General features: G+C 34.0%; 1 protein-coding gene across 1 annotated transcript in view; it reads left to right on the top strand.

Moving 5' to 3' along the window:
* The window catches only part of FAF1 (Fas associated factor 1), a 200,409-nt gene that overhangs the window by 97,137 nt on the left and 82,986 nt on the right, over positions 1-20,286 (top strand). The window contains exons 8-10 of the mRNA XM_026665839.2: positions 1,317-1,403; positions 18,768-18,863; positions 19,209-19,335. Of these exons, the coding sequence (XP_026521624.2) occupies positions 1,317-1,403; positions 18,768-18,863; positions 19,209-19,335 (310 nt within the window). The remainder of the gene's footprint in view (positions 1-1,316; positions 1,404-18,767; positions 18,864-19,208; positions 19,336-20,286) is intronic.

The following is a 20,286-nucleotide window of genomic DNA, read 5'->3' as shown; positions in this document are numbered from 1 at the left end:
CTAACAACTAGTGTATTTTGCAACAAGCTGCTCAACAGATGTCATTCTGGTTGAATAATACTTGTGCGTTGGCTAACATTACTCAAACTTTGATCACGTTAGTTCAGCACATCAATCTGGCATTGTGCTTTATACCAACATAACACTATAAGTAGAAATGCCTTTCAGGCTTAGAATAGCAAAGGAATGTTATTGAAATCAGTGGAGTTACAGATGAATGAATGGAAAAAGGAGAATACTGTTTATTTCATAATGCTGTGGTGTTGTGTTTTGGAATTAGAATGGAATGTAAAGAATCCAGTTTCCTGAATTTGGTTATTTTTACTTCATTGGTGTTGAAGAACAGTATTTATTCTTATTGCTGTTTTTGTAGATTTTATTATATGACTAACATTGGTTTCTTAGATAAGGAAACTCCTTGTCTTTATTTTGTAGTTTGTATCTTAATTATTAAAATGATATTAATTTCTGTAATAAATAAAATAGGGAAATTATTTTCAGTGCTTTTTATTTCTGGACATATTAACTCATTTTAGGAAATACATAGTACTGAATTTTCTTATGTCAGTTACAATAATAGTCATGTCTGTTGTCTCTTGACATGGAAAATATTTTTTAAAAAGATTTCTTAACTGTTTAGGGAGTTTACCTTTATTCTCTGTAGGTTATCCTGCACTTGTGAAAACACCCATTCTGGAATTGTTGGTTTGTAATCTAAAACGCAAAATCTGGAAGGTTTTCTTGGTTGCCCTATGCATTTTTGTGTATGTATATGTGCCTGTGTGTGCATATGAAAGTGTGTGTGAATGTGTGTAGGAGAGGGAGGGAGGAGAGAGAGAGAGAGAGAGAGCGCAACTATATTATGAACGAATCAGGTAAAGTTTCATTTGGTATGCAAAAACGCTAAAACTTTTGCAACAAAAACAACTTGAAACTTGTAGCACATTAAATATAGCTATTATGAATAAGGTTTCTTAAACTTCAGTTCAGTTCAACAGGTGCATCACTTTCTAAAATTGGGGGAGGGGAGAGAGAGAATGTGTGTTAAGAGAGTGTGTGTACTAGGTACATTTATCTCCAGGTAATTTCACAGTAAACTTGATGGATGTGTCTATAAAACATTTGGTATGGAAGTAAACAACTAAATTTTGATTCCAACTTTCATTAGAGATCTTAAGGATTGCTTTTAAAAAAATCACAATTTCTCAACTTGAGCGGCACATACAATTATTGTATTTAAATTACTGAACAGGAATGCTGGTTGTATAAAGTAAGTATTTGCATCCATTATTTATTTGTTTGTTTGTTTACGGCAGGTTAAACGAAATGTGTATGACCTGACTAGTATCCCTGTTCGTCATCAATATTGGGAAGGCTGGCCTGCTTCTGCTACAGATGACTCAGTAAGTCATAATTACTATAAATGCTGTAATGTATGTTTCTAACCCATATTGTGGTTTTCTGTTGGAAATACTTGTTACATATGCAAATATGTTTTGTAATTTAGTACAATGTTTTTATGTAAAGCTTGACTCCAGTTGATTTCATACCTATGTACTTTTATTGGTAAGAATATTTAAGCAGTTTGCCTTATCTTCTTCCAGATCTTTTCTTTTTTTGTGGCATTTCCTGGTGGTCTTTTATCCAATTACTAAATATCCTGCTCTGTTTAGCTTTTCATGATCAGCCAAGAATGGCCAAATGCTCTAATTTATCTGACTAGTACCGGTAGTACATTAAAGCAACTGAGCCATTAATTTATGGCTTCTAAATTAGGAGTAAATTCTTAATGCAGATTCTTAGAATAAAAACAACCGTTGATATGCTTTGTGATAGGATTACAAGTCCTTGAAGACATGGTTTTGGCAGTGGGCTTGGGGACCCCATTTGGAGCTGATCAAGTGGCTTGCCTTATTCTGTTGTCACTGCCACTAGGGGGTTGAGATTGAATGGAGTTTAAATTGTGGATTTTTAATGATTGGTTTTTAATGTTGTACATCTCCTGGAGTCACTGTGTATGTTGTTGAATGAATGAATATCATTTAGTAAACTATTTTTTTCAATTGCTTTTGACAACACCAGATCAGTGAATCATGCAGTATTCTTTACCATGATGTTCCTGCAAGAAGATATCACAAGTGCTTAATCTTGTATATATCTATTGGGGAATATGTTTTATTAAATGTGAGACAACTTTTTTAAAAAAAGTCGTGTGTCATTTTATACTGTACATTTTTGTTAGCATTTATGTAGGTTTACATGAACACTTGTGAAAAGTGATCATAGGAATGAGGGAAAAGTAGTTCTTGTTCTTTTGTAGAAGGAGACAACTAGAACATAGATTAACAAGGATGAAAGGGACCTTGGAGGTCTTCTAATCCAACCCTTACTCAAGCAGGAGACCCTATTCCTGACAAATGGTTGTCCAATCTCTTTTTGAAAACTTCTAGTGCTGGAGCACCCACAATTTCTGGAGGAAAGCCTGATTAATTGTTTTCATTGTCAGGAAATTTCTCCTTAGCTCTAGGTTGGATCTCTCTTTAACGATTTTTCACCCATTACTTCTTCTCTTGATCTCACGTGCTTTGGAGAACAGGTCAACTCTCTTTTCTCTGTGATAGGCCTTCAAATATTGGAAGACTGCTATCATGTCATCCCTAGTCCTTCTCTTTGTTAGACTAGTTCTCCCAACCTTTCGTTGTACAGTTTAGCCTCTAGATCCCTTATCATCTTTGTTGCTCTTCTCTGTACTCATTCTAGGGTCTCGGCATCTTTTTTGCGTCATGGGTGGCCTGTACTATACATTTATGGCAATATCATTGTTTTTCCTTTTATATTAACCCACGTGCATTCAACAAAGCTTTCAGCCTTGTTTTTATGCATTTCTGTAGAGGTGTAGTGATTTCTTACCTATAATACAACTCCCACCTCCTCCTCTGAATTTTTTTAACAATTTGTATCCTAGCAGTACATTCCAGTCATAAGTTTCATCCACCAAGTTTTGGTAATTATAACAATATTATATCTTCTCTCTGTAGTAAGACAAATGGTTCACGCTATTTGTTCATATTGTTACCTATTGAAATACATGCATATTGTTGTAAATTGAAAATTGTCTTTAATATGTAAGACTTCTCATAAAACAGATGTTTCTGGCTGTAGTTGAGACTTTATAGTCATTCCATATTTGATGTATAGCATGTTATAAAATAGTTGTCACACTTTTTAAGTTCACTTCGATTCTGAGGGCAAAGAATGGCTGTTCACTATACTGTACATTTGGCACAAGAGTGCCACATTGGTATTTTCAAGGAAAGTAGCTAGTCCCTGTATTGGATGTAGAACTGAAGCTTTTGACAAAAACAAACATAGACAAGGTTAATTGCAACCTCTGAAATATACTGGTGTATTGTCATCTGTTGCTAGTTGAGTTTAGGCCAGAAAGGATTTGAAAACCCATGATTTCTAATCCAAATACCAGCAGCTGTTTGGAAAGTAGCCAACTAAACAAAAAGGAAAAGCTTTTCTGTATGATAGGATGTCCAGCTTGAATAAAACACACAAATCTGTTTTAAACTCTGTTTTAACAAGTGACAATGTTGCAGGTGATTTTCTTTTTCCTTTTCAAGTTTAATGAAATTGGTGATTGTTAAGTCATCTGCTTTTCAAGCAAATGAGTCTAGAAAGCTCCCGGCTTGAAACTACTGCAGCTGAGCCCCGTCAGCTGTGTAAACATTTCTGAATGTGTTACTCCCAAAAATATAATTAATTTTTATCTGAAATTAGAACCTCCAACTTAATATTTATGAAAATTTAATGTTAGTAATAACAATCTGAACAATTGCCCCTCCTTTGCTATTTATGAAGTCTGTTTCTAAGTCTTAAGTGTTAGTTTCCCCCTTTGGAAAATTCCAGGCTTTTGGAAATAACTTATTTTTAATAAATGTCTCAGTGATGGCTCTACAAGTATATTAATAGTAACTTCTAATAACGAAAGAGTTAAGATAGACTTGATTAGAATACTTTTAATTTACATTTCATACAGCATAAAAGTACTTTGTTATACCACAGTAGGCTTTTTCAGTACAGTTCTCGTTAACCTTTGCCTTAGCAAACAGGCAACTAAATAAACTTCCAATAATTAGATTCTGTGTAATCGAGCCTCCTATGAACCTAATAAGCTTCATTCTTCTACATTAAATTCAGAAATGCATCAAAGTCAAGAGACTTTTTAAAAGCCCTACTGCTCCTCCCTTTGGAATGACAGTACGTTCTTTGTTTGCTATTTTTAGTCTAATAAAATATAGGATACAGATTGAGAAGTGAATAATGACTTAAAAAAAATTTTTTTTTGCACACTTGCACAAAGAAAATCAGTAGGCAAAGTGAGCCAGTAGGGGAATATTTTCATGCTGTGTCAGTTTAACTGTGAGAAACAAGGAGCTTGCAAAATTGTTGAACCATTTTACACTTTCAGAATGGCTTTTTAGTTTCTATAGAATATAAACGTTACTAGCACTGGGAGTGTATATTTGCTTCATTTCATTATAACATAAGCACAATTCCTGATTTCCACTTACTGGTTCCATTTTAACATGTAGTATTTTAGAAGAAATATTTGATATTTGGTGATTCTACTATCTGCATGTTGTCATCATATATGTGGAGATTTATTTAGCTTTTTTTTTACTTAAACCATTATCTTGTGGAACATAATATATCTTATTGTGATGAGATTTAAAATAGCAACACATTTTAAAAATTATTAATACCTTATGGAATAGTTACAAGGAGCAATTTAATGTTTTAAACAGTTAGAAAAACACATATTCCAGAAGGATGTTTTCTTTTGCTCTTTGTCTCAGTTAAATTTCTCAGTTGTAGTTTTTTCTAAATGTAAGAAAAATTTTGGATGCACATTTCTACAGTTAACAAAGTAGTAAATAGTATTTCCTTGTGCTCAATCAAGTGGCATTTATGACATTTAGCATGATTAAGTAATAGTTTACTTTTTGTACACTAATAATGTTAATGTTTATATTAAATAGGTAGGCCTTGCTTTAAAGTCCTATTTTAGCCTACTCCAAATTTAAGGAATATACTCTTTTGCCATACTGGCATTATTTAGAAGTACATATATAAAACAATTTAGTCCCAATTTTAGTTCCATATCAGTAACAACAGACTCGCAGAGAGAAAGAAGGGAGAGGACTTATTTTATTTGTTTATTTGTATTTTGCCTTTATTAATTTTACAAATAACTCAAGGTGATGAATAAATCTAACATACCTTCCCCCTCTCTATTTTCCCCATAACATCAACCCTGTGAGGTGGTTGGACTGAGAAAGAATGACTGGCACAAAGTTACCCAGCTGGCTTTCATGACTAAGGCAGGGTGATCAAGGCCCCTTTTACTGAACTTTCTAGCAGATTGTGGTAATATTCAGACAGCTGGAAACTTATATTTAGAATTGCCCAGTAGCTCCACCATCGTTGTCATTTGCCTTCTTCTTCTTGGAATTTCTTTAGGAGTTAAAATTGTGGCTTTTCCTCTTGTTCCTGTTCCTTCTCCACCTTCAAGAAGTGAAGCAGAGAACAAAAAACAGATGTGCTGCTGAGTACTATCTACCACTAGAATTTATTTATAGGATATTATGGGAAGCCAACTAAAGTTAGCAAAGATTTCAGGATGACAGTGCTTATAGCTTGAAACAAAAATTTGGAATTTTGGAGCAAAGGTTGATTTGATTTTCACTTGACAGTTCAGTAGAAATATTATAGGGTACAGAATATGAAAGTATGATTCTGTTTTTATAATGCTTGCTTTAAATGGAAAGTTAATATAAATCCAGAAGCAAATATAACACTGATCACATTGGATTTCATAGAAAAAAAAATTCTTTAGGGATAAAAAGTAGAAGATAATCCAAATGGTGTCAGTTTGTATATGCAAGCCAAGAGATTGATGTTATTTTTCTAGGAGAATGCATTGTGTGAAATAGAATGCTTTTCTATTGACTATATAAAAAAAAGACTAATGTGTAAGCAACCTTTGGTTTTGGAATAAAAAATGAAATTTGAATTCCAATACTTTTCCTCTAACAAATATCAAATAAAGGGATTAAATTCTTGTAGACCATCTTACCTGTTGTGTATTGATCACTCCTATGCAGTGTTTGAGAATAGCCTAAAAAATGTAGATTAAAAAACTCTTGCCCATTAACTCACACTATCCTGCCTTGGTAGTCCCATCTAATCTACCCTTATCCTGTAGTTATTATTATACTAGAAACATATCAGTCTTCTCTATTTTGGATTACTTACTTAATAACAGTGATACAGTGGTGAAGTTGTTGCACTAGAACTATAGAGATTCTTAAATATGGAAACTTTCTAGGTACTTTCTCCTCAGCCCAGCCTACTTCATGCACTTGTTCCTGTGCAGATAAAATAAAATCATTTTGATATCCTGAAGAAAGATAATATAAATCTCAGAAAAATAAATAACGCCCTGTGTTGTTGATTGTTATTTTGATCCATATTTCCTCTTCTTTTATGCAGAACCTGAAAGCATGTCTCAGTTTAGTTATGCTTGGCTATTGCTTTTGCTGGAACTCAGCTACTCTGAAGATTAGAAAAATAAATGTAGTCTTGTATTGAGATGTTAAAAGTCTGGCAAGAGCTGGTTATGGAATCATTTTATTAATTGGTTACATTCCATTATAATAGAACTCATTATGAAATAATCTCCCATTCACTTGGTGATTAGATCTAGATTTGCAGATCTAATTTAACACGGTCACTATGTCTACTTCTTCAGCCAGCTTTTCCAACAGAATGCTGTATTTCAACATTTGAGGTAGCACCACTTTGTACAGCAGAAAGCACATTATTGATTTCAAAAAAGTTAATGCATTCCCTTCTGATAACTTTATGTTGCCAAGACATAAGCTGCTGCATTTGAACTTTAACTGAAGTGAATAAATTATGGATGGTTAATTTTTCAAAATATCTTTGACACATGTGCATATATATGTAACCTATATTTGTTCAGTACGGAACAAAAATTTCTGTTTTCTTTCTAACTTCAAAATACCCTAGGATATAATACCCATATATTTCTGACTAGTTTGATTAATGCTACTGGGGTTTTACTAACTACCTACCAATGTGAGCATTTACTGACATAGCTAAATGTCTCCTGAATCCCCTGAATCCTGCTTCATGCATACATACATGTAGCATCTATATAGTATATGTTTTTGGGGTGGACCATGTCATAGAGCACAGTACATGGCTGAATCTAACTTCTTGGAAAAATGCATTAGCTGATGACCTGACAGGAAAAGCTTTTACTTAGAGATCATGAAACTATTCTTTTTGTTTATTTTTAGTACCGTAAAGACCTATTGTCTTTAACTGATATATTGATATGTTTTGATAAATGAAACTGTGGCCTCTTCACTACTTTTAGATGAATTGGAGCTGTCCATATCAGTTGCTTTTGGCTGGGAAAAATCTGCTTAACGGCTGCCAGTTCTAAATGCATTACAATGGTGATAACAATGTTGATTCCTGTCCTGTTTTCATCTTAATCATGCTACTTGTAGATATGGGTTTATTTTTCTAGGTTGTCTTGATCTTGGGGCAGGATGGTGTGTGTGTGTGTGTGTGTGTGTGTGTGTGTGTGTGTGTGTGTGTGTGAAATCTACGTATGTATCAGACATTTAGGAAAATCTGTTCCTACCGTATAGTAAAACAGTTGTTTTCTTCTCTGCATTGTTTATTTACTGCCAATTGTGATAGGTTCAAAATAAGCTGTTATACAGTTTATTACTTTCCAATTTGAATGATTTGAATTTAGAAGGCTAAAAGAGATAAAATTACCAGCAGCTCTTTGAGTGGCAGTTGCATATCAAACCTCACGGGGGTTTGACAGACAACGAATATCGTTATTAGATGCTTTTTCCATAATTGCTGACATTTATCCAGTGTTTCACAGTATTTGCTAATGTATTAATGCAGTCAATCTCTGAGAGTCTGCACATGCCTTTTTAGCCCTAGCTTTTATGGGATTCTTAAATTCATAGACCCATGGATACTTATTCCCTGCTGGTTGCCGTAGTGACAGAGCTCAGAGATAAGCCACGACAGAGCCCTTTTGTGATTGCTTTTCAGGTGACATTCAGCGGCAGCTTGAGTAGAGTGTCCTTTTATAGTTCCTGTAATTCAGAAAATGATAACTGCTTAGAAGAGAGGGCTCTAGACTGCTCCCGGCGGGATTTTCGTTTGCTACGCTACTTCATACTAACACCATTCTGATAAAGTTCTTATTATTGTGGAGATTTCATAGTTGAAAGGAACTGAATTAATTATGACAGGTTGGAAAGTACAGAGTAGATGATACAGATTTAAACTTTAAAGTTGCAGCACTGTTCATAGTTCTAGACATGCAAAGTCATACTGGTTTCTTTTAAGTAGCTGAAAAAAAACCCGCTTAATTTGGGGATTTAGCTAGGGACCAGATAAATAACTAGAAAGTCAGTCCAAGTAGAAGCCCCTGAAATAAATATAATTAATTGATGTTCTCTTATAAAATAAGAACCTGTATTGAATTATTGAATTATTAACAGTAGAAATTATACTAACCAAAGTGAGTTGAGAGTATTTGCAAAAATGAAGGGTCAGAGTCCAAAGAGTGATATAATTGAACTCTACATTCCCATTAGACTGTTTGGTTTGTTTGCTTTTTTAAAATATCAGTAACAGTTCTTTCAACTATTCTAGCCACTTTGAAAAATAAACTTCTCCACAAAGCAGGAAAAAAACAAAAAGTGTTTGGAGATGCCCAGTAGAACTCTTAGAATTTGAGGCTTCCATTTACCTAAAAATCTTTGCATAAATAAATAAAAATTAAATAGAACTCAATAAGGGTTTAACATGAATTCAGCTTATAAGCTTATTTGGAGAAAGGGATAATTGTCTGAGATAAAAAGTTGTACCACATAGATTCTATGAACATTTTTCAAGAAGCACCTCCCATAATGAAAGCTGTTATTGTTAAATTATTTAAACTTTTCACATAGGCAGTTTGTCAAGGAATATTTCATATCCCTGGGAGATGTCATTGCAGTAATTAAACAAGAAAGTTTTATCAAATCTTTGATGTTTGTAATTATTGGCAAAAGCCAATTGTGCACTACTCTTTGTCACAGGTATATTATAGTAGTGTAAATTATAGCAGTTCTTTATTTTTAACAAAATTGTGGCATATATAGCAACCCCAAACTCCACTGTATATATATTCTGCTAATATTACCATAATATCTTTTATGTTTGATTGGCTCAACATTCCGCCCCTCCCCCAAGTGCTCATGAACAACTGATGTAACGGAGTGAAATATTTGTAGGCAGATTATAAGTTCAAAAATATTAATGCCCACATTTTTAATAGCTCATATTTATAGAAATACCAAATGTAGAGTTGTGTTTTCAGATCCTTATGGTTATTAATATGAACAGTTGCCTAAAATTATATTCTAATCTTTGGCTACATTACACATTTCTTCTTGGTGTCTAGGGACCGTTCTTTCAGTGTTGGAGTATTTAATGAATCAAAATGGAATGTGTTGAAATGTTTCTGAATTGTGTTATTGAAAATAATACCCCTTAGACGTGATAGTTTATTTCATCTCTGTGATGACATATTCACAAAACTCATTAAAAGAATGCCCAAGCTTGCAATTATTAGTCAAAGAGTGACTAACTGATATTGCTGCAGGGATTTAACACTTCATTGTAGCCTTCAGTTTCTATTAAGTTCGTTATATTAACATAACCTGCAAATTGAAATATAACAGGTCCAATCACAGATATTAATGTATATGGTAGGCCCAGATACAAATTGAGGTTAGTCATAGCTTTACACATGTCATGATAAAAAAACAACAACCTGACCCACTCCTATACTTTAGGAGATAAATGATCCAAAACTCTCTTCCCTTGTGATTTATCTTTTCTTCATATTGACAGATTGAAATTTACATTTCTGGAATTCTGAAAGAAAAGCAGTCTAAGCTAGTTCTGTAGAAGATTTACACATATCCAACGCAGCTATTATTAAGAGAAATATACTTGAATCTTATTGGTATATGAAATTGTCACCTTCCTTTTACATCATTTAAAAAGCTAACATATTGTTCACTTATTCTGAATAATTTTGATTACTAGAAAAGTTTGACATATTTTATTTACCTTATAAAATAAGGCAAGGTCATATGATGACCCACTTAATGATTGCATCACTTAGCACTGGAAGTTTTGGTACCAATTATGATCATAAGTCAAGGACAACCTGTAGTCCTGAAAGACATTTCCAGTACCAGTGTGTGTTAATATTCGTAGAAAGTGTGTAAGTTGGAGCAAACATAAACCTCATGTACTAGTGCCTTGCTAGAATACATACAATATTATTGGGATGTTTTTTTTCTAACTGAACTAGAAGTTTTAAATAAGAATTAACAGAACATTCAGCTGACCTGAAATTTAATTTGAGAAAGAGACTAAGAACTAATGAAAGAGACATGCTGTGAATGGGTTTATACAAAACCTATGTGCTGCATCTAGCAGTGAGCATCCTAGCATTAAGGTAACTGTGAAGACATGGGCCAGAGTTTGCTCATTGTAATGTTACCAAAACTTTCTCTTCTGAAGAATGATGTAATGTTGTTACTTATCAACTATGATGTTGTAATATTTGCTGCATACTCTAATGTGATTGCCTTAATCTATATTTCAAAACATATTTTCAATTCATTAATGAAACTTATATCCTGGTGCAAACAAAGGGACTCTTCGCAGTTTACAGTATATATAAAACATACACTGTCATGTTAAAACTAATCTGAATAAAAATAACAATAATTAACACAAAAACATAAAACACAGAATATAAAAAAATGAAAGAAAAACACAGGGAAACATGAGGAAAGAAAAGTAGAAAAGTAGCTAGGAAACAAAATGGCATCAAATGTAAACTTAAGAATAGGCCCTCTGAAATAATTCAGTTTTTAACATTTTCTGGAAAGCCAGCGAGGGGGAGGCCAACCTGATGACCATCAAGAAGCTGTTCAAAACATTGATGCTCCTATAGAGAAGAAGCACCTTCTAGCTTCAATCTCTCAAGCTCTAAAAAAGGTGGGATAAAACTAGCTGTTCTAAGGTCAAGGCAGTATTGGTTGGAGCAAATGATCCTGTAGGTACCCAGGTAACAAGCCATAAAGATCAAAACTAGAACATTCAACTGTGCCCGGGAACTTGTTAATAGCCAGTGCAGGATCTATAGAATCATATGTTCCTAATAATGAGATCATTCTGGACCAATCACAGTTTTTGACTAATGCTTAAGGGCAGCCCCCGTGTAATGTGTCCTACCGTAATCTAGCTGGGTGATAATGAGGGAGCAAACTTCACGACATTAGACAACCCGGATGTACATTCAACAACTGCGTTACTAAGGTTCAGCTTCAGCCTATTGTCCCCCATACAGAAACATAGCCACAAGTATTACAAAGGATGATAACAACATCTCCCTTACAGCATATCCACATCCTTCAGTTACCTTCTCAGTAAATATATGGCAGTCTGCAGAATATGAGTTTTGTGTATTTGTCTGTGTATCTATTTGTGTGCGCGCACATGCGCACGTGCATTTCTGTCTCTATTAAAATATCAGTAAATTAGAATAATAGCGCCAGGAAATGTAACAGAATATTTATGAATGCCCAAAGAAAATATTAATCTCATTTTAAAACACAGGATTAGTTCTTTATATTAATTTTGATGTTTGTTTAGGATTTCTGCCATGGGAACTCTTTCCTACGTTTCAGAGGGAATTTTTTACAACCTGTATTAAAGGACTTAAATTTCTTATTTGGACACTGTTCTTGGGCTTGAATTGGAAACTTTTCTTCTTCTCTCTCTTTCCTATAAGTTAAACCTGTGATAAGTAATTGTCACACTTAGTGCGTTTGTACAATGCTAATTCGAAGTGACATGTCCAAACTGGCCCTAGTAACATGAAGAAACTTAACAGGTGTGAGGGGTGGATCTTCCCATGGGCTCTGTTGCACTTCTGACTAGAGCAAAACTAGAGAAAAAGTGAAATGAACCTTGAATAAATCTGTCAGCTGTAATTATCTCAGCAGCACTTTATGAGAGGATAAAGTATGCATTGGTGTTGGTGGAACGTGAACGCACTCCACTCTAGTGATTGGTGGGGGGGGCATCCAGTTATTGTTTAAAAATAAAAATTAATGCCTGATCTTATATGTACATTTTTTTTCATAATAGAAATAAGTTCATGTCTTGTGAAAAGATCAAACTAATTGGTTTTAGAGCATCATGTTAATTGTAGAAACACTATAAACTTTTGAAGAGAAATGAAAAAGAATCACTACACGTATATGACATTTTTTGTTAATTTTGAAAAAAAAATCAATAGAATTTCCTGGTTTTTTGAGTGTTCCCATTCAGCATTCTTATCCCCTTCTCTCTCTCTAATTCACCACTGAAATGATTACAAATTTTCATTTTCTGTTTTGGTTATCTCAGTTTAAGATTGTGATCAAACACAAACACAAGGTTACAATCTTAATTAAGGTTTTGCTTAAATCTTTACAAACTGTGATGAAATTGACTTGTTTCATAGAAGAAGAAGAAGAAAACAGTTGTTGAATTTGGGTAAGAAGTTGTACTTAGGAGAAGCAACTGATCTAGAGAAGGAAAAGGTCTATGTCAGCCTTGCTGGAGATTAGCTTCCTTCTTGAATGAATAATCAATATAGCCAACCAATCTTTTATCAGTTCGTCTTTTAAAAAATAGTGATGAATTATCAAAATATACAAAATGCAATCCATCCCTCCCTCCCTCCCACTCTCTCTCCCTCCCTGCCTTCCTCCCTCCCTCCCTCTCTCTGTGTTATAGCAGCCTGTTGACTGTTCCACTCCTTTGCATCCAGAATACTGCTGTTTGTGCAAACTTTCCTTATTTTGCTCCTATCTTTTTTGACCACCAATCATTAAGTTGGCTAGCAATTTGAGAAGATACAAAAACAAAATGCTGGGGTGACACATTGTATCCTGCCAATGGGTCCACCCTGTTATTTGAAAGACCTGGTGTTTCATATGAACTTGACCTGATTATCAGGCAAAGTGGATTTGATTCTACTGCTTCCTACAACAGCTATATCATGATTAAGAGCTTTTTTCCATTTGGCTTTGATTCTTTGGAATCAATTCCCTCTGGGATGGGACATGTAATTGGGTCTCCTAACGGTTTAAAAAAACACTAAAACTCTCTTTTTTCATAGATACTTGTGAAGTTGCTTTAAAAAAATAAGTAAATAAACAAACAAATTAATGGTTACCTGTTAGAGTTGATGAATTATATAGATAAAACAATGTTATTAGCTTAAATTGGAGCTTCCTTATTTTATATTATGTGATTGGGCGTGTTCAGCTCAATGTCACTCATGTTGGGGGCACCTGTGGTGGCCCAAGCGCTCTTCCATTGAAAATGAGCTCCCGAGCTCTGTTTTCAGCTGTGATGGCCTCATGCAACCCTCTGCCAGTGAAAACAGAGCTCGGGAAGGCCATGGACAGCCCTCCCAAGCTCCGTTTTCACTGCAGAGGCACCGTGGGCCAGTCCTTCTCTATTTCCAGGGCGGCCCTGTGGGCCAGTTCTAAGCACCCCACGGGCCGCATTCAACCCCCGGGTCTTGAGGTTGGCACCCCTGCACTATGGTATCAGTTGTTTTATTGTATCTATATTACATTTGGTTATAAGTGCATAAATAATAAAACCACAATAAATAAATAAATCACTACAATTAAAGCTTTTGCAGAAATAATTGGAATTATTTTTCACTAGTTCTTTTTAATCTCAAATACTTTCTACAGGATTATGTTTTTATTTTCCTCCTTAAACTTACGAGTTGGAGGTGGGCATCCTCTTCAATGTGTTGAGGATATGGTAACAGTAAAGGTACCGTAGATAGCAAATAAATAGACAAGAGATCAAAGTAGTGAAATTAGATTAAATTACCTATATTTTGAAGGCCTGTATGAGTGGAGGGTTCATATCTGCGTGGGAGATCCTTCTTTATCTATATTGGTTCTCCACAACAATACACCAGGAAATTCAAAAAACTCAGTTGGTGAAGACTTCCTAGATGAAGATATTTTCCTTTGCAGAAACTCACCAAAACTTAATATGATTTATAAAGATTTATGCGTGTTTAGTTCAGAATTCCATAGTGTGTAAATCTCTGACAGAGTGAAGTGGTCCAGTTTGAGTGTTAAAAGAATTTATTAAGGCTGGTGTCAAACCTGAAGCTGGCCTGGATGAAGCCATCTTGGAGCTTCAGTGCTTTCACACTGGAGCTGAGGAATAGGAGATAGACATAATTGGGCTGTGTAAAACAAAATACTTTCTCTTGGGAACCAAGGACGTTCTCATACCTGGCCGGAGGAAGAAGGAATGATGTCACCTGGCCAGTAGATGCTGCCTTGAATGGGCCATGTGACTGACTGTTTGGAATTGAGGGGGGGGGACTTTCACTTTTACTTCGGGAAAACTGTGGGAGCCTTCAGAATCGGTTTTCACCAGATATGTGCCAATATGATATTTCCAATAAAGCTATTCTTTGAGGAATTTATCTGCCTCGGAGTTTTTGCTTGCGATGGATCTATTACTTGGAACCCTGACAGCTGGGTTTTTAGATAGGATGTCTATCGTTTTGCAAACAGATTGCTTTATTTTATAGGCAATTACTTTTAATTATAGTTATTCAATTAATGTTATTTTAATACTTCTCTTATTTGTAGTGTGGCCTCTAACCATTGTACATAAACATGTCTGTTTGTGCATATACACATGGGGGTTACATGCAAATATTTATTGGAGTTAAAAAAATCAGGATTGATTTCAGTGGCAGTTAAAAAGTTTTATCAATCACTGGTAAACTTAGGTAATATGAAGGATTGTTGATTGTATATAGTCTTTCTTTTATTGGGGTGGGAATGGGTCTCTTAAATTCATAGTTTGCTTTGAATGTTGTCATTTTTTAACAACAGCTATTTTAGCAGTAATATTGATAACTATTAAATGCACGAATGGATTAAAATGTTAAAAAGGTATAAAATTGAAATGTTAATGTTGGATATAAAAATGTAATAACTCTATCTGGTATCTTAATTATCACCAATATTAAATGCCATTTTGGCTTTTCCCCTTCAGTTGTATAAATTTAATTTAAAAATGCTTACTGGTTATGCCATTGATTTCAAAATTCTAGTAGTTGAAACTCACATTTGACCATATAGGGATGATTTGTGCTGATCCCTCTTCCCAATTCCATAACTTATAAGAATAAAAAAGAAAAAAGAATATTCTGTTTTTTATCTAAAAAAAACCTATTGATCTTATGGAACAAAAGAGCATCAAATGACCAGCACCATGTTCACTTGTCTGTCTTTTCTTAAATGCTCTTACTTTTTAAAGATAGAGTAAATCTCAGTTTGATAATACTTAGTTATTTAAGCTTCATTCTGCTAAGCATTCCTAAATCTGGATAAAGCCAGTGAAAATTAGAAGCTATTCATTGTGAGGTTTTGGCTTTAATTACTTAATCACAATGACAAGTGTACTTAAATGTGTTCACGTTGGTCACTTTTAGCCTGCTATTTAGAAGGTTTGGATATATTTAGCTATATAGGCAAAATTAGAGGAATTTATTTTTCTATACTTGAACCCAGTAACAAACAAAACATGATGAAAAAAGCAGTGTCACCATTGCAAAAGCGAGTGTAGATTCTGTGTTAGGCTTGGAAGAGTTTCACTGATAATTGAGCTTGACATAAATGTCTACATTAATATTTCATTTATTCAAAAATAGTCATTTCTTTTTAACTCTGTGATTTTAAAATTGTGACTAAATTGTTATTTAACCTTGCTACAAGAATGTGTCAGCAGGCTAGTCCAGGCAGGTCAACACTCACTTGGTTAGCTAGCACACTTAATCAGCTTCCTTTAACCTGAAGAAAATTAAGGCTTTTATGAGTTCTAGCATTTCAGTGATTAAAAATACCCTGAATAAAAAGGAACAAAAAGGAGTTTTTCCCAATGTATTTGCTAGGCTTTGGATTATATACTAGAGTGACATGGAAGGTAGAATATTTTCCTTGTTTTAAATGCAAAAATTAATCAATTTTAAAGGGTTACCGTAATAAACTGATTTTTGACATAGTACAATTCATTTTTAATGTCTTCGTTTTCAATAATATGTGCATTTTTACTTGGAGGAATCTGATAGCATAGCAGCTTATTAACCAAGAAGGCTATATATCTATATTTATAGGGGAGGTATCTTAAGACAGTTATATACCTATTTGAGTGTCAAAGAAATAGAAATAGATACAACAAAGAAGGGGTTTTCTATTACAATGAACCTTGCAATTGAATAATTGAAGTCCACAAGCCAAGGTTGGAGACCCCTGACCTATTCTATATCTGTGAATTTAGTTTTTCTTGCCTAAATGTAGAATCTTACTTTTCTGACTATTGAATTTCATTTTGTTAGATTGGACCCAGTGGTCAAGTCTGTCAAGATCCTTCTGTATCTTGAACCTATGTTCTGGAATGCTGGTTATTCATGCCAACTTGTTGTTATCTGTAAATTTGATGTGTTCCTCTTCTATCCCCTCATCTAAATCATTGATGGAAGAGAACTGAGCCTAAGACAGAGCCTTGGGGTACCCCACTGCATACTTCCCTCCATGTAGATGCATTGAGTGCTGTTAGTCAGCCAGTTACAAATCCATCTGGTGGTAACCCACATTTTTCTATCTTATCAAGTAGTAGGTTGTATCTACTTTATCAAATGCCTTACTAGAGTCCAAGTAAATTATATCCACAGCATTTTTCAGGTCCACTGATTTTGTCACTTTGTCAAACAATGCAATAAGATTTGCTTAACATGATCTGTTTTTGACAAACCTATGTTGGCTTCTGGTTTTGATTTTGTTTGCCTCTTGATGTTCTCAAATTCATGATAATCTTTTCCAGGATCTTCCCAAGTATTGATGTCAGGCTGATAGGTTTTTTTAATAGGTTGTACTATTTATTTCCTTTTGTGTAAAGACAGATGCAAAAAATGAGTCAAACAGTTCTGCTTTTTGTTCTTGCTCTCATTGCCTTCTTGCCATTTTTTTCCATTAATGGACCAGTTGTTTCCTTGGCTTTTTTCTTGTTTTTACATGTTGAAAGAACCTTTTGTTGTTGTTATTGTTGTTTATTTTTGCTGCAACCCTTAGTTTATTGTGAGCCTTAGCTTTCTTGATTTCATCTTTGCAGGTTCAGACCATTTGCTGATATTCTCCCTTAATTATGTGCCCATCTTTCTATTTTTTATACTTGTCAATTTGTCTTTCAGTTTATCAGAGAGTTCTTTGTGCAGCCATGCTGGTTTCTTTTGAGATCTCTTATTTTATCTCTTCATTGGAATTGTGCTAGACTGGAATTTTATAATCTAGCTTTTCAATGTTCCTAAGTTTCTTGAGTTGTTTTCCCCTTGAGGATTCTCATCCATGGAATCCTTTTCAGGCTCTAACTGGAAATCAACTCTCTTGAAATCCAAGACTCTAGTTTGACTTTGCTCTATTGCTTGTGCTTTTATAATGTTGAATTCCAATATTTCATGGTTCCTCCTCTCAAGGTTCCTGTACTTCAACAATGCCTTCTATCATTTCCTTTGTGTTAATGAGAATTAAATCCAGTATGACTGACCTTCTAGTTCTCTTCACTATCTTTTGGGAGACAACGTTTTCTGCTATATTTGTCAGAAATCTGTTTGATTTTCCATGAGGTGAAAAGTTCGTCTCCCAGTTGATGTCAGAATAGTTAAAGTCCCCCATTGCTGTTGTGGTGTACTTCCTGTATACCTTAATTAACGGACTATCAAAAAGTTCATTTATTTTATCTGTTTGGTTGGGTGGCCTGTGTGGTATACACCTATGGCAATGTCATTCTTTTTTCCTTTTATATTGATTTAAATGCATACAAGATGGTTTTCATCTTGTTCTGCTATATTTCTGTAGAGATATAGGTATAACAGAGCGCAACTCCACCTTTTCTATTAGTTCTGTTTCTTTCAAATAATTTAAATCCCTGTAGCTGTATAGTCCACTCATGGATTTCATCTCACCAAGTTTCCATAATGGCAATAATATCATATCTGCCCTCATGTAATTGGATTTCCAGTTTACTTGTTTATTCTTCATAAACATTGGGCATTGGTGTATAGATGTTTGAGTCCTTTTGGACCAACTCTGTTTGTTTTCTACATAACCTGTTTTGTACCTGAGTTCCCCTTCATCCTTACCATCTGTTTGATTAGTGCATGTGGTATGGCACACACTATCAAAAGCTTGATTTTTCTTAAAAACAACTGTAATATTCTTAACTGCAAAAACATCTATGTTATTAGCACTGGCAACCCCATTCGTTTTAAATTGCTATCCTACTTTTTTTTTCTGAACTTTTTTCTTCTCATTCTAGATTCATATGGTCTCTCCATGAAAAGGAGAGGGTTGAAAATGCTCTTATTTTTTAAAAAAGAATGCATCTTGGTATTTATGTCTACTGCAGTTTGATTTTCGATGCTTAACAAAATCTGATAGATAATTCACTAATACATGTTTTCTGTTTAGATTACTTTAGCAGCCTCAGGAATCTCTTATCCTTGCCATCGACTTACAGTCGGAAGAAGGTCTTCACCAGCACAAACTAGAGAACAATCAGAAGAGGTAAGACAACTCCTTCTTCTCACACAGTTGGCTGATAAACTTTTATTAAAGTTTTTTTGAAAATGAAATTATATGTCAAATTTCTGCCCTACCTTTGATCTTATGGCATAATGTCTGCTGTCACAGCTTTTGAGCACCCCTAATGTTTGGAAATTGAAAGTTGATAAATTTGACACACCCTAATTATGTATGCTTCTTTCTCAAAGATACTTATTAGAAAATAAAAATGAAATTTATTTCAAGATTTTGGATGAAAATTTGGTGACTCTGATATTTAACTATGAAAATTTATTGTTGATATTTATTTGTTCAGTAATTGGTTTATTATCAATTTTACTAAAATAGCAATGCACAGATGTACATATGGTTAGTGACAGTGATGGAGATGACTTTGAAGATGCTACAGAATTTGGGGTAGATGACGGAGAGATGTTTGGTATGGCATCATCTGCATTGAGAAAATCTCCAATGAGTAAGTATTACTATGTATTGTGAATAGTATAAGCCCAACTTTGGACAAACAAGGGATGGGGAGAGAAAACAGATTTTGTTTTCAGTGATCAATGATTTTGTACGTGTTGCTTTTTGAGACTATAGTGTGACTTTCTTGGAGTGATATAATAGAGATAATAGAGAATACAATTTGTTTTTTATACAAAATTAACTTTTTTAAAAGAAGAGGGAAAATTAAGTTGCAAATTATATAAATGTGTTCTAGGCAAATAACCAGTAAATGGAATGAGATTTTCAGGAACTATTAACTTCTATTAATAACAAAAAATAGTTAAAATCATGAATAAATGTGATTATTTCACTGAATTCTGATTTTTATTGTGATATTAATAATGGCATAGTCTTGTATATTTTGCTATTAACAGATTAGGTTCAATCAGATAAACTTACATTTTTGTTGAACAAATTTTATTTGTATCTGAAATTTTTATTCTGTTAATCTATTAAATAGACACTTTAGAAAAGTCTTTTGGTTAACTTAAAAAGCTACCTATTCATTGGGTATCATATTTTCAATACAAATTAATAACCAATATGAGTAATGGCATTGTATTATATTATATTTAATGTTTATTTAGTTAGCAAATTTATATGCTGCACATCTTACCTGCACATCAAGCAACTCTACCTGTATAGTTATTGCTGTTTGCACAGTCAGTCAATTTAGACTGGATTTGACATTTTTGTCCACCAGTACAATTATTATTACCATGGTTGATCATATAGTCAGCCTGATGTTTAGATTGACTTTGGTATTTTTATCCACTTATTCACGTCCTTCCCAAAGACCCAGGATAGGTAGAAGTTTGATAATGTATAAAAGGAATTAACAATAGCAATAGCACTTAGACTTATATACTGCTTTATAGTGCTTTATAGCCCTCTCAAAGTGGTTTACAGAGTCAGTATA

This window comes from Notechis scutatus, chromosome 3, assembly GCF_049901735.1.
Source record: "Notechis scutatus isolate UNSWTSFEM ecotype Mainland chromosome 3, rNotScu1.2, whole genome shotgun sequence".
Lineage (NCBI taxonomy): Eukaryota > Metazoa > Chordata > Lepidosauria > Squamata > Elapidae > Notechis > Notechis scutatus.
Note: the sequence above shows the minus strand (reverse complement) of the source record. Positions and strands in the feature narration are given on the sequence as shown.